The following is a 15,872-nucleotide window of genomic DNA, read 5'->3' as shown; positions in this document are numbered from 1 at the left end:
CTCCAAAATCTCCCTCTTCCAGTGAAATCTGACTCACACCAATGTTTGCAACACAGAAAAATCCAAAGAAAGGACAGCATATCCAACATTCTGCAGGTTATTTACCCCCACGTTTCTTACATTCTACTTTTTATAAATTGGGATCTAAAGAAAACCTAACATGTGTTTTTGGCCTGAGAAGAAGACATAACTATAATCTATGTTTGACCTTAATGGGCACCCAATGAAATACCTTGAAATTAGAAATTTTAACCTAAAACTGTCCTTCTGGGATGTACCAAGACCTCCATTCTGTTGTTACATTAACAATAATTTAAAAAAAGTTTTATGCTGACTATAAAAGGAAATGAATGACTCCCCGTGGAAAGGATTGGGATGGATGTACAAGAACAGGAGAAAACATTTATACTTGTATGATGTAAGCTAACTGTGTCACTTTCAACCCAGGAGACTGGTATTTTTTTTGCAATGTGGCCAAAAATATGCACTTTTGTATTTGTTTTGATCTCCCTTCGCTTTTACGATACAACTATTCTTCCTGGAGTCAATACAACATTCGAACTTGCATTAAGTTACCGCTACATAGACTTCTGAGGTAAAAGCACACTGATCACATTCTGCTTGACTGAAAGTTATAGCCTAAAGGAGCTAAAAAAAATCTATTTAAGAGGATAAAGTCATGAAAACAAGCAGCAAAATCACACAGGTGGACAGCTGTACTTTACTTTAATCACTTAGATACTTAGTTAAATTAAACCACACAACAGATCTGTGTCTGTTTTCACTTCTCACATTGCAGAGCAAAGCTAAAGGACCAACAACAGCAGCGCTCAGATCAGATTGCTCTACATATTTCTGACACTGCCCTCCTAAATGTAAATATCTATTACTAAACTGTAGCTGATCACATGCATTGGCAACAGCTTTAAAAAGAAAGAACAGGAAACAATAAGTTGCAGTTTTCTGTGTTTGCATACTTTTTCTGATTTGGTGACCTGTCTGACCCACAAAATAAGTCATACATCAGTGTAGTGTCAAAGTCAAAAGCAGGGATTTTCAGTGGTTACGTTATATTTTTCCCAGTGAAATCTTGATTTAATACAAACTGAGGACTGGAAATTGTTTCAGACTCTGTCATGTGAGTGGAACAGCTGCTTATATGCAGCCGCTCTACAGACTCCAACACACATGACCCTCTCTGTCCCAGCCACCGCCGGCACTCCTTCCCGTCTCCATATCCCAGAGAGTTGCCTGAGTTGCTTCCCTGGAAATTCTTGTGGCATTTTAACTGGCATACTTCCCGCTAGTTACACACACACACACACACACACAAACACACACACACACACACACACACACACACACACACACACACACACATTATACACAGGCTGTTACATAAGATTCCTCCTTTCTTCTTATGCCATCATTTCCTTAGCAGATTCAAAAGCCCATTTTTCTGTTACCACTGAATTATTTAATTATGCAAGCAAAGCTTTGCACACAAGCCTGACATGTAGACGCATTGCTAAAACGATTGTATAAGTATGCACATTTGTGTGTGTGTGACCACAAAGTGTTTGTGCGTACAGTGATGCAGTGTTTTCAGTGGAGACATGAAGTAATACAGGTATCATAAATGTTGGTTTAAAGTGGATTAATGAAACACTGCTTTTGTTATTTTGACCTTCAGAGTAACATCATAACATTCTTGAAAACTGCTTTAAATGATTCTTCCTTGAGCAAAGAAAACATACTTTCACAAGTAATCTTCCACTTTTCTAGGTCCACCATTTTAGCTCTGGATTGGACACAGTTCTCCTTCATAAGTGCCTTCATTTTTTCCATAAATTCATTAGGTATTGAAACATCCCTGAGATTTTGCTCCATATTCACATAACAGCATCACACGGTTGCTGCAGATTTGTCAGCTTTCTGTCCTTGAATGTTCAAAAATGGTATTCTGCATACCTTGGGTTGAAACCACTGCTAATTTGAGTTCCTGTTGCTTTAATTTCCAACCAGTCTGTCCATTTTCCTCCGACATCAGGAAGGCATTTGTGTCCAGATCACTGTAAACCTGAAAGTCACAGTAAATCAATAGTTTTATTAAAACCATGCCATGTTTAAAGTCAGTCAAATCCCCTTTCTTCTTCATTTTGATGCTCAGATTGAACTTCAGCAGGTTGTCTTGACCATGTCTGCATGACTCCATGGAGTTTGTTGCTACCATGTGATTAGCTGATTTAGATTGCTGTTAACAACTAATTAGGTGTACCTATTAAAGTGGTGAGTGTATGTTGAGTGAGTGTAAATTGCAAAAGACACATAAGATCAGGTATAATCAAGAACTTAAAATGCTTCAAGCTGCTTTAATAATGTCAACACTAAATGAATTTTTCTGGACTTTGTGCAGCCAGTTCTGTTGAATAAAGTCTAGAAAATGTCCAAATGAGAGCATGTGTGAAACTTGGTTGGTGCCTTGCATTTAAGGATGATATACCTCTGCTATGATTCTCACCTTGGCAGATCGATTTTAACTACTGAGCTTTCACCACTAGAGATGAAGTTAAATCTGAGGTAGGTAAATGTTGGGGAGCTAGCAAGATGTGAAAGCGGCGCCCTGTCTTGGCTCCTCCCCCTCTGGTTCTGCTCCTTGCGTGATCCAAGCCTTTTTTATTCGCAATATTTTCCACCAACGATTTTCTCTTTCTCGGCTGTTTAGCAGGAGGAGGCAAATAAACTGAGCCGGGTCGTGAAATCCTTCCTGCATTTTTCTCAGCCATGTTTGCCTTCCGAATTTCTTCTTCACTACTTTGTATTTTCATCCTAACACGCTGTTTATATGCAGGATGTGGCTATCAGGTATGCGCTGCTGGAGGGGGAGGAGGGGAGCCGGGAGAAGAAGCTTACAAAATATAAGAAATTAACAACTTCATCTGGGTCCGAACGTTTGGATCGGACAGAGTTTTTATAGATTTACAGTAAACTGAGGGGTCTAACTATATGATTAGAGAATGTATAGACAACTGTCAGGACGAGGAACCGCTTCACCCAGAGTAAAATAAATGTCTTTGAGCAACATTACCTACCCCAGCTTTGGTTGGAAAAAAAAAATCCATTTGTAAAATACAGTCTTTATTTTGTCTTGTTTCATCACAATATATGACTCTTGTAATCATTTAATATATGCAGAGATGAGACGTTTTACAGTGCAAATGAAAAGCATTTTACAAGACATGAAAACATAATTTTTGGATCATTACAAGGTAGAAATATTCCTTTTCAATTGAATCTGTCCAGAAAAACAGACACCAGCCCTTATTGCTGCATTAGTCTGTATGATTAGTGCATCTATAGCATATGAAGCTCTGCACAAATGGATGAATAAGAAACAAAGTGAAAAACCACTTTGAAGAGGTTTTTATTGTTTAACTGAATCTTTTATAATCAATATGCATGTCTGCTGAATGAACATGTCATACTCTGTTATAAAACCACTGGTAGCGATTGTGTCTTCTGTTAAACCCTTTTACACTGATTAAACACCACTAACAACCCCTTTCATCTGGTATTTGAATGTAATGTCAAGTGTTCATCTGCAAAAAACAGGCGCATATATGTTGTCGATGCTGCACTCTGGACTGCAAGAGTGGGCACAGCTCAGTTCTTCTTTACCAAATAAATGTTTGTGAGCCACTTGTGATTTCTAGAAGTCCAACACAGCTTGCCAGATATACTGTAATGCCATCTATTTATGCTGTCACAGCTATAAGCTTGTCCCATTGGAGGTAGAAATCTAAATACATTGTCATTTTTATAAAACAGAAGCTAACTATGCTACTACTGGCATCGGGAAATGATTTAATCTGCCTTTTTTGTAGTTATTCATGCATTCAGAGACGCTAAATTCAGTGTAAATTGGCGTAAATGTCAAAATCTGTCATAGATTTTCTTTTATTGCAGAAGATATAAAAATAACTAAAGCATAAAATGTTCAAAATGAAGATGTGTAAATTATTGATATTGGATTATCTGACTATCTGACTGGCTCTTTGATCAACCAGCAGGTATTTAGGAATGTTTGTGTGAAAAGCTGAGAAATCTTTTCTTTATGGACAGTTTACATTTAGGAGACACTGGATTTCCACAGGACAGAGACCTGTTGGAAATCCACAGTGTGAGCACAAAGAGTGGAAATGGGAGGTGGGAGCAAAAACAGAGAGCTTTCCTGTAGTTGTTTTCAGAGAGGAGACACAGGAGGCAAGCAGGCAGGCAAACAGCAGGGACGTTTGGTTTTTGCTGCTCGATACCTGAGTTTTCCTCCTCCTTTCCCCCATAGGGGTGTGTGCACCACCTCCCATTCACATAATGTATCTAATGGGAGATTCCGGCTGCTTTCCGGCTGCTGCTCCAGCAGGGAAAGAGGAGTGAAGGAGAGGAGTGCGGCACAACTCAGAGGTGCAGAGGGGGGTTTTGCTGCTGAAGGAAAAGCACAGCTATAAAGAAGAGGAAAATGGGACCGGCTGCCACCTCACTCGCACTCATGTGTTTATGTTCTGTTGGTATGTGTGTTCCTGCAGGCACGGCCAACGCTGCACCAACACAGGTCAGAACTTTCTGTACTGTTTCTGTTTATCTTTACAATCCTCTTAAAAAAGTGTCTAGAAAGGAGAAATGAGGAAAATGTCTTGTGAATGTTGTCCTCTCTTATCTGCTGTAAGAGAGGATGTATGTGGCAAACCTGTGAATAAGACTAAAAAGTAAGAATGATATGTCCAGAAAAGGCAACTTTTCCTTTCATTTTCTGCCATGTCCATGTGCTTTAGATTTACCTGTACCTCACAGCTGTACGATCACCTTGTTTTGAACATTTTAATACGCATGCCTGGATAAATCAGAGCACCTACTCGTACCTGCAGTGGTGACATCATGGGGATCTTTCTGTGTATGTTTATCAGGCATCTGTGCCAGAGCTGAAGAAGGCAAGAGGCGACGTTCCTGATACTTTTCCAGAACCTGAGTCAGAGCCAACCAGCCCAATATCAGACTTTGAAAACTCATACAACTACGTCTGTAAGCCGTTTTATGCTCATTTACAACCCTGTGTTACCAAATACCGTCAAGGTAGGCTCATGAGGGCTAGAGATTGATATATAGATGTGCAAAAGTCTTGAATCACCCTTTGTTTTACTATATATTTCCAGGAAAAAGCAAACAAGTGCCTAAAAACAGAGTTTATACAATTCTAAGGAGCTTAAAAGTCACTTAATTTTCAACACATTCTGAAACATCTTAGACAAACCTTCTTATTATTTCTTTTAATAGTCTTCAGGAATAGTTCTCCAGACTTCTTGAAGGACTTTCCAAAGCTTTTCTTTGAATCTTGGCTGCCTTGTGTTAATTTCACTGTCAAGATGATTCTACATTACTTCAGTAATGTTGAGGTCCGGGCTCTGGGAAGGATTAATCACTCCATCAGACCTGTTACCACCGATTATCATGTGGGATACCTCAGCTTCTTCACAGCCATCCTTCATTGGAGACTGTTTTAGATGAGGCATCAGCTACTAGATGGATCAACTAAAGGTCTAGACCTGAATCAGGTTGAACTTGCTCATGGACTTCACTTAATGTACTTTTTCATCTGCTCTGGATAGTTTTTTTTTAAGCCTTATGTTTCTTCTTTTGTCCTCCACTTGTCCAGTTTCCTCAAATCTTTTAGGATACATTGTACACCAGGCTGATATTCGCCATGTTTTTGGAAGAATCACATTGTTGCTGCAAAGCACAGTTTTCTATCGATCTGACAGCATTATTTTTTTAAAATTAAAGGTACAGTGCGTACAAATGACTGATATCTAGTGGTAAAGATGAGCATAGTAGTGACTGTAAAGACTAAGCACAGTTGTAAATGGACGGTGGCGGTCAGTGGTCAAACCTCTTTCAGACATAAACATGGTTTTATCAGTGAGTGGATACGTTGGCCTTAGGTGGAGCGGTGACTGCACTACAGCTGACTACTTCAACTTTGTGTACATGCGCAGAGTCTTCTATGGTCCTTTCAACCATTACTTATTACAAACTGTACTCTAGCACCATCAAACAAAGCTGATACAAAAGTTTTAAAGCTCAGAATTCTCACTTTACACAGAGTTGTTTGTCCACTCAGAGACACCGTTGAACAAATGGTGGAAAAATATGGCAGTAGCTATGTATGTGTAGCCACAGTAAGTAGATATAAATGGCAACGTTTCGGAGAAATAAAGGGGTTCATCTCTTGAGTGAGGGGATTTGAATGATTAATATGACTTTTTAAAATGGCTGAACAAACAAAACAATGCTTTTTGAAAAACTTTTAGGTCCAGAAAAATACATTAAAAAGCAGTTGATGTTCAAAGGAAAACTTGGAAAGAACTTCAGAAAGCCTCAAGAACAAATGTTTGAGATAACTTTAACAGATTACAGGAAGGCATAGATGAGAGAAAAATATAAAGAAATGAGGAATGAGGCTAAATACTTTTGCACATTGTGATCTTGAGATTAATATATCACACTCTATAGTAAGAAAGTGACGTGAAATGGTTCATGCAACAATCTGCGTTTTGTTTCATCTTGTCTTTCCTTCCCTCTTCATGATATCCTTCTCTCATGTATGGTTTTCTGTCCCTCAGTATCCAGACTGGCTAGTTTGGACCAGGCTATCCACAAGCTGAATGTTGGCCACTACACGCTGGATGTTAAAGTCAGCCAGCTGATGGACCGTCTGTTCAGGATGGACGGTAAAACCAGTCATCTTTTTCCTTTATGACAGCCGATTTTAAAACCTTTTAGGATTTAAATGTTGACTAAGGACAGAATTATGATGATGCAGTCACAGCTGTGATGGGAGTCGATGTTTTTACTGCTGACACTTCTCAATGGTAAAATACTTGCGTGCCAACTGTTCTGTCTCTTGTCATCGTAAGCTAAAGTCGGGGAGCTGGAGGACAGCGTTCGCGAGGTCTACCAGCACAGCAAGGATACCCGCAAGGAGATTGGACGACTGGAAGGTAAAAATCTGATATTTTTGATTGCATCTGTTTGATTTAATGTATTTCCTGTATATTTAGATCAATAAAGGGAAGAGGCTGAGAGTTTTAAGTTTCACACTCCTGGATTGCTGAACTGTCAAAAGTTTAAGGACACAATATTGAAGAAGCTTTGTCACAAAATAAAACCAATGTTACCAATGTACAACATTTTAACTGATACAGACACTATATAAATGTCACTTATAACATCACTGCGGTATTGTTAGAGGTATTTTTTCCTCTGTATTTAATTGGAAAGCTGCAGAAGAGGAGATAAGTTCACAGAACGAAAGGCAGGATGGATGGAAGATCAGGTGCTTGATGCAACATGCCGGAGTTCTGTAAGATGCAAATAGGCATGATGTTTGTTGGAAAGACGTGTTCGAAATGTTCACCTCAAATGAAATACAGCAGGAAAGCCAATATTAAAGGGGATCCGTCGTTCTGTCATGTTTTATAACTGAAGAAATTATGGCATTGCAGTCTTACGGGTTGTTATGCAAATAATTCTGGCAGCTGGAGGCATGAAAACAGAGACACTTCTTGACAGTAAGTTGCCAAAAGAAAACAGAAACTTCTGTTCAAAGTTTATTTTTCAGGTGCCATGACTCTGTTTTCATTTGGTTTATTGACTTTAATTAGCGTCGTTACCAGCAGCACAGACGGCTGTTTTCAAAGGAAAGCTCTGATAAATCATCTGTAAATGAACTGCTTGGCTTCAAACAGATGGAGAACAGAGGAGCATTTAGAGGCTCTGGAGATGGAAACCAAAACAGTGCAACAGGAAAACAAAAATATTGATTTCCACCAATAAGCAATAAAATAAATAAATAAATGATCATTTTTAAGAAAAGTCTTAAAGGTCCATTGTATATAGCATGGTGACATCCTGTGGCATAAATAGTAGATAGCAGCCAAATGCAAACTGGTCCACTTTCCAATCTAAGAGAAGACTCTTGAGCTATGGTCCTTGAGAGCCGCAACCTTGCAGGTTTTTCATGTTTCCCAGCTCCAACACACAACTTCAAAAGCTTTTGGATCCATTTGAGCAGCTGAACTAAAGTCATTCTCTGATTATCATAAACTTAAGAGAAGTTGATCTTCGAAAGCCAGATGGACAGGATCTCTGTGGGTCAGGTCAACAAGGGCCTGCAAGGCCGGACACCTCGGAGTGGCCAGTGAGACAAAGATCCAGGGGTGACTAGCCAGAGATCCAGCTGCAAAGGAGCTGGGACAGATCTGGTCAGACACAGTCTGATGAGTTGTGGTCCCAGGTACATGATGCAGGCAGAGTAAGGAAAGACAAGGCATGGGAGCAAGGCCGGACTATCCAATGGGAATGATGGGCATGGGACCAGAGGCCCACGCCCACTTCGGGCCCATTTGGAGCCCATTTGGAGCCCATTTGGAGCCCATTTGGGGACTAGTGGGGCCCACATAGGGCATATACCAGGAGTTTGGACATGAAACTAAAAGTACATAAAAGACAGATAGTTACACCAGTGTCCAGTGTATTGCTGTTGGTACCACTGGCTGAGAGATGTTAGAAATTTCACTTCACACTTTATCATGCACAATTTTCACAATGTTGTGCTGGAAAAGAGGGGCCCATGGGACACTGGGCCCAGGGGCCCTTGCACTTTTAATCCAGCCCTGCATGGGAGGCTGTAGTTGGAGCCTATCCAGCAGGCAAGAGAAACACCCTAGACAGGTCACCAGTCTGTCTCAGGACCAACATGAAACAAACAACAACATTTAGAGTGAGCAGTTAACCTAACATGAATGTCTTTGGATGGTGGAAGGAAGCTGGATGACTTGGAGAGAACCAACGAATACACAGGGACATAATGCAAACTCTGCACAGAAAGCCTCCTGTTCAGACCTCCTCCTACCACACCCCCTTGCAGCACAACATACAAGCTTAAACGTTTGTATGGGAGCTGCTTTGGACCATACATCGCCGACACACCAGTACAATGTAAGAAAAAAAAAGTCATTTTGTAGATACTACTGATGGCATTTTGAGAATATCTCTAGGAAAGCTAAGTTTTAAATAAATGCAATGCATTTTTTTTTTTTCCTCCAATTCATGCTGACCTGATTCAGAAAGCTGTACCGGAGAGGACAGGAAAATGACCAAGAAATGTTTTTAACCCTTGAGGGTTGTGAGCAAAAACTTGCTCCAAATGTAGTATAAATGCTCGTTCTGTATCACCCTGTTGTTAAGTTGTGCTTTACAAATCAACTCGCCTCATCTTGCTTCACAGGCTGTCAGAAAGGACGCAGGCTGGGTTACAAATGTTATCTAGCTTACAACAGCCAAGTGGATTATGCGGGAGCATCCAGGAAGTGCCTGGAACGTGGAGGACGCATGGCGATGCCACGTGACCGCAAGGAGCAGGAGGCCCTGGCTGACTATGTCAAAGCCTTCTTCAACCCCCATAAATGGACCGTCTGGCTGGGTATCAACGACCTGAACACCGAGGGTCAATACCTCTTTGATGATGGGACTCGGGTCTCGTACTTCCAGTGGCGTAAACACTTCCTGTCCAGTCAGCCCGATGGAGGGAGGCGGGAGAACTGTGTGGCCATGTCATTGGACGATGGCGACTGGTGGGACCACTACTGCGATCGGACCATGAACTATGTCTGCGAATTTGATGACAGGGTGGCTCTTTAGAACGAACTCTTCCCAACATAGCCTCTCTTGATGGCAGTGCTACCGCATAAACCCCAGCTGTTGATCTTTAGAAATACAATAAATTGTATTTAATAACTATCAATAAAATAATTATTTATTTCTCCTTAAATTACACTCGACATACCTGACAAATACTTTTATCTCCACAGGAATGATCTTAACACATGATCTACAAACCTCCCAAAAAAGAGGTTGGGACACTGAAATGTATTTTATAGAAAATATTACCGTAATTCATATATGCGATGGCAGCAACACATCTGAAAACTGTTGGAAAAGGGGCAATAAAGGGATGGGCAAGTAAATGGTGGAAATAATTAGGTCAATTGGTAACAGGTCAGTGTGAAAGTATTTCAGATGTAAAGATGAGTACAGGTTTACCAGACAAGCTGGGTTTAAAATTTGATGAGAAATGTTCAACATCAAACTGAAAAGGCTTTGAACGTCCCACCTTTGAATATCATAACAGATTAAGACAGTTAGGAGGAATTTCTTTGGGAAATTACTGCATAGACTCAGGAAGACTTCCAGAAATCACAGACTGTAAACTCAGTTAACTCTGAAATCCACAACTGCAGGTTATGTGAACAGGATCCAGAAACACCACAGTCTTCTCCGGATCAATGCTCATTTAAAATGGTCTAAGATGAAGAGGAGGAAAGCTGGATGAAGATGTGAAATTCTTTCTGGAAAGTCTGGACAGCGTGTCCTGCAGACTAAAGAGGGAGCACCCAGCTTGTGTTCAGTGGACAGTTGGAAAAGGAGTTGAAAAACCTACATATAGGTTATGATTCTGAGCTGGACTAACTCATGACAGACATTTTAGTTTGCACGATGCCAAATGTTCAAGGTAACCATGGCAACCGCACAGTTGAACAGGTGTATCTGTGAATATTATCTAAAAAAGTAAAATGGTGACGGATAAAAGACTCTTTTAACGACAGACAAACATGCACTGAAAGTTAAATTATTTTTATGCACTTTTGCTTTTGACTTCCATGCTTTTATTGCAAAGTTACACATATCTGGAGAAAACTTAAATTCCACTCGTATACCTTGCTAAACCTATGAAGGAACCTTGAATGTCTTTTAGACAAAGTTACAACATTTTGTAAGAGTTAAAAATGTTAATTTGTCTGTGCAGCTGCAGTAATATGACCAGCCAATCAGGACTCAGCTGCAACTTCATTCATGGAATTCTAAATATTTGTTCAACACTTCCAAAGAAGGGAAAACTCTGGAAGGTGGAAGCATTTTTTCAGAATCCGCACATACCAAACCTCCTTAAGATATACATCAGTGTGTTTTTGGGTTTTAAAATAATAACACAGGGATTGTTACTTGCCAAAGATAATATGACATCTGGTGCAGGGTGTAACTCCAGTTAAACAGCTGCTTATCTAACATTTCTGTCCAGTACAGACCAACACAATTAGAGCTGCAGTTTCACTTCAGAATCCCATCCAAGCTCCCAAAAAGACGCATTATGTGTGCTAAAGGTTTATTCACACATCATTAACAAAAGGTTGACATGATTTACAGGTCAGTAAATGTTAAAACTGGCAAATAAAACATTTGTTTTTGTAAACCAATTCTGAAACAATCAGTATTAAATCCAAAACAAAACCTTTTTTGCAAATTTTAAGTGCCTTCTAAAACATTTTCAGCATAGTTAAGTTAATTAGTTAGGAAGAACTTCATTAATAAATATTCAAATTGTAAACTTGCTGAGACATGATTATTATTATTAGCTCATTATTATTTTTAATAAAATCCCAACACTGACACGACAGCGGAGGAGAGTCGTCTTCTCTTCACACTTCGGCATCAGTCGCATCTTTTCATGACGTGATGAGTGAGAGACGCGACTTCATTCATGTGAATTAAAGAGCTGCTCTTCTTCTGTGGTGTCAGCGATGTTTTCGACCTCACGCTGGCATTTGTTCCTGACTTTTTGGTTCACAGATTGATGTTTCTATGAGGAGCTGGTGGAACTGCCTGCAGAGTCTGCAGCCTGCAGGATGTCTGGCAGGCTCGGTCTGTCCAGAGGGTTTTTACTCGGGTGAGAAAGAAGAACCTTCCCGGTGTAATCCAGCAAAAAGTCTCCACCCAACTGAGAAATAAAAACACAGGAAAGCAGCGTGAGATGAGGCTGAACTTTCCGCGGTCTGACCTCCGACACATCGTTTACATAGATCTCAGCCTCAAAAATGTGAAGAATTGTGCCAAGATTACATCCCCACACCATGACAGCAGCAGCCTGAAGCGCTGACCAGAGGCAGGATGGATCCATGTTTCCAGCTGATTCTCATCCTGCCATCTGAACGTGGAGCTGAAATGGAGACCCATCACACCAGTTTTCCCATCTCCTATTGTCCAGTTCTGGTGAGTCTGTGGGAATTCCCTCAGTTTCCTGTTCTTAGCTGACAGGTGTGGTGAAATTTTCTCTATTTCAGACCATCTCTGTAAACACTAGAGATGGTTGTGTATGAAAATCCCAGTCAATCAGCAGTAATCACTCAGACCAACAGCCATGCTGCGTTCAATGTCAGTTAAATCTCCTTTCTTCCTCATCCTGATGCTCAGTTTGAACTTCACCAAGTCATCTTCCTGACAAGTTCAAGACTAAATCCATTGAAGTGATTGTCTCAGTAGATGTTTCTGCTAACAACAGATGGACCTGAGAGTGGCTGGTGAGGTTACTCTGCACACAGTTTGCAAACTTTAATGACACCAGAAACACATCTGTTGCAACACCTCTCTGTTTTAAGTGCAGTCTCTTTGGAAGTTGAGGCTGAGAAACTGCACTTTGAAGTTATTCTTATGACGTGGGATGATGGGGGACATTGCAACTGAGTTTCGCTTTACACACATCATATGTTAGCAACTGTTACATATGTTAGCAATAAAAACACACAGGCAGGTTTGCACCGCAGCTGAATCAGCAAAGAAATGTAACAAACATTGGAGGAATAAAGAATAAGAGAGAGACGTGACTGACTTTTACTGCCTGGAGAGATCACAGAGAAGAGAAAGGATGAAGACGGATGCTGGATTAGACAACGTGCGTCACTGAAAACCTGCCAAAGTTCAGTTGTGTCTCTTTAAAGACCAGTTTGCTCTGATTGGTTGGAAATGGCAGCATTGCATGCAGCTGTTTGTTTTCATTCGACACAAACCAGGAGTTACGTCAATGTGTTTAACAGTGAACTCATTAGATCGGGACTAAAAGCCTGAGCTGTGGGACTGAGAATCCAGTCTGGTGTGAAGTCTGTTTTCCAAACTTTTAACATTCACTTAGATTTATTAAAAAAAAAAAAATTTTTTAAAAACTGAAAGAATGAGGGATCAATAAAACTCATTAGAAGAGGATGATGATAACACTTGTTTCTACTGCCTTTAATTAAATTAATTAAGTGCTTTAATTTAAACCACTTTATAAAGGTTTTGCTTCTTTCTGATAAATTCTCTGATGACTCATGTGGTGCACATGCCACGGAAACCTGGGAACATTTCTGAAACACTGAACAGAAAAACAGAAAAGAAGGCAAATTAACGCCCTTTCCCAGCCTGCACATCCATCTGTACCTGGTAGATGTCTTCCAGCAGACGATGAGGGACATCAGGAAGATCTCTTTCTGCAACTGAAAACTCTGAGTACTGCAGCAGGCAGCTGAACTTCATCACCTTGGCGTAGGACGAGCCAAGGCCAAAGCACCTGTAAATCTGCGCCAGAAGAGAAACATTTGTGCTCCATTCATGGCAGAAACACTCTTTTTACAGGTTAATCAGCAGTCTACAACACATTTCTTTCATTTCACAGGCGCCAACATCTGCTGGTTGACTTTATGACTCCTCATCAAACAGCTGTTAAATTGTTTGTTTTTATCTTCCATGAATCACAGCCGTCTCCGCACTTTAATGCACCTGCCCACCAGTCTCTGCTTTATTTATATTTCCATGAAACACGTGCCGGTTTCTCTGAGGTCACATAAATGTTCTGTCTAATATGATGAAGAGGATGAAGATACAAATCCAAACCTTCCTCTCTGGATCCAGCAACATTCTGAATGTGGATCCGGTCTGTTCCAACCACATCTTGGCTCCCTCCACACTGCCGAAGGAGACCACCAAGACCTGCACTGACCGAGCTTCCAGGAGGGTCTGCAGAGCAGCAAAGAGAAAAGTTTACAAACCTGCATCATAAAATCTCTGCTTCCTTCCAGGATGCGCTTAATGTGTTGTACCAGAGGTAAAAATGAAAGTAAATGGGTTGCGGCTGCAAGGCAGCGTGAAAGCCGTGAAAACTTCAGATAAAAATCAAAAGAAAAATGAAAATGATGAACTAAGGGTTCAACTTCATGTTTATTTGTACAGCACATTTACTACAATCCCAGCAAAGTGCAGAACAACAAAAACAGCTAAACAATGAAGAAATTAAACACATGTCATTAGACTGGAACGAGAAATTAAAAGCGATAAAACAAACGCAATGAAAATAAGGTTGATCTCAGCTATGTTCAAAAACCACTGCAAAGAAGTGGGTCTGAAGCAAGGGCGTAAAAGGCAACGCAAGTTTATTTGTACAGAACCTTTCATGTACAAGACAATTCAAAGTGCTTTACGTGACACATTAAAAGCATTACAGATGGTGTAAAAAGCATAAAAGACAACATAAACAGCAAAAATTACAATAATTTATGTTTATTAGTTACATAACTTATGTTAAAATAACTAAAAGCAAGATTAATTAAAGATTACTGTGCAGATTTCATGCAGGCGCATGAGAAAAGAATTGTTTCTGTGGTGAGTTTTATCTGCACTGCAGTTTGTTCCACATGTTTGCAGTATAACAGCTAAATGCTCCATGTTTAGTCTGGACTCTGGTCTGCATTCTGGTCTGGACTATGGTTGGGAATATGGTCTGGACCATGGTCTGCTTTATAGTCTGGACTATGGTATGGACTATGGTTTGGACAATGGTCTGGACTATGGTCTTCAATATGGTCTGGACTATGGTCTGCAAAATGGTCTGAACTATGGTCTGGACTATGGTCTGGACTATTGTCTGCAATATGGTCTTCAATATGGTCTGGACTATGGTCTGCAATATGGTCTGGACTATGGTCTGCAATATGGTCTGGACTTTGGTCTGCAATATGGTCTGGTTTATGGTCTGCAATATGGACTGGACTATGGTCTGCAATATGGTCTGGACTTTGGTCTGCAATATGGTCTGGACTATGGTCTGCAATATGGTCTGGACTATGGTCTGCAATATGGTCTGGACTATGGTCTGCAATATGGTCTGGACTTTGGTCTGCAATATGGTCTGGACTTTGGTCTGCAATATGGTCTGGACTTTGGTCTGCAATATGGTCTGGTTTATGGTCTGCAATATGGACTGGACTATGGTCTGCAATATGGTCTGGACTTTGGTCTGCAATATGGTCTGCAATATGGTATGTGGAGCTCTGCTTGGTTTATATTCTCTGAACATAACACAGATGTATTCTGGTCCTAAACCATTCTGGGATTTGTAAACAATCAGCAGGGTTTTAAAATCTATGCTGTGATTGACTGGAAACCAGTGTAAAGATGTTAAAACTGGTGTGATGTGATCAGACCCCTTAGTCCCAGTTCAAGCTCTTGCAGCAACATCTGGATGAGCAGCAGATGTTTAATGTTCTGTTTAGGAAGTCCTATTAAAAGGCCATTACAGTAATCCAGTCGACTGGAGATGAATGCATGTGTGTTTCTACTGGTCTTACTGGGAGACTAAACTTTTAATTCTGTTGATGTTTCTGGTGGGAAAAAGCTTCCTAGTGAAGCTCTGATGTGGCTGCTGAAAGTCATATCTGAGTCTATCAACACTCCAAGGTTACAGACTTGATTGGGAGTTTTAAGAGCTTGAGTCTTCAGCTGTTTACCAATGCTGACACTCTTCTCTTTGCTACCAAACAGAATAATCTCAGTTTTTTCTTGATTTAATTGTAGAAAATTTTCTCTCATCCTGGTGTTTACTTGCTCCAAACATTGGCACAGTAAGTTTATTGGACTTCATTTGTCTGGTGACATGGACAGATAAAGTTGCGTAT

At 40.3% G+C, this 15,872-nt stretch overlaps 2 protein-coding genes across 2 annotated transcripts in view; one reads left to right on the top strand and one right to left on the bottom strand.

The window, feature by feature from the left end:
- The first annotated feature begins 4,471 nt into the window (after window positions 1-4,471).
- On the top strand, window positions 4,472-9,799 carry clec11a (C-type lectin domain containing 11A). Its single transcript, XM_079255610.1, has 5 exons — window positions 4,472-4,609; window positions 4,962-5,076; window positions 6,675-6,782; window positions 6,969-7,052; window positions 9,341-9,799. The coding sequence occupies exons 1-5, from the start codon at window positions 4,517-4,519 to the stop codon at window positions 9,751-9,753; spliced, it is 813 nt and encodes a 270-aa protein (XP_079111736.1). The 5' UTR covers window positions 4,472-4,516; the 3' UTR covers window positions 9,754-9,799.
- A 1,566-nt stretch (window positions 9,800-11,365) lies between these two features.
- selenol (selenoprotein L) overlaps window positions 11,366-15,872 on the bottom strand; it is a 9,687-nt gene continuing 5,180 nt past the window's right edge. The window contains exons 7-9 of the mRNA XM_079254989.1: window positions 13,816-13,938; window positions 13,363-13,500; window positions 11,366-11,887 (exon numbers count right to left, since the gene is read on the bottom strand). The gene's annotated coding sequence lies outside the window, so the exon portion shown is untranslated. The remainder of the gene's footprint in view (window positions 11,888-13,362; window positions 13,501-13,815; window positions 13,939-15,872) is intronic.

This window comes from Telmatherina bonti (genome assembly GCF_933228915.1).
Source record: "Telmatherina bonti genome assembly, chromosome: 16".
NCBI classification, from domain to species: Eukaryota; Metazoa; Chordata; class Actinopteri; order Atheriniformes; family Telmatherinidae; genus Telmatherina; species Telmatherina bonti.
Note: the sequence above shows the minus strand (reverse complement) of the source record. Positions and strands in the feature narration are given on the sequence as shown.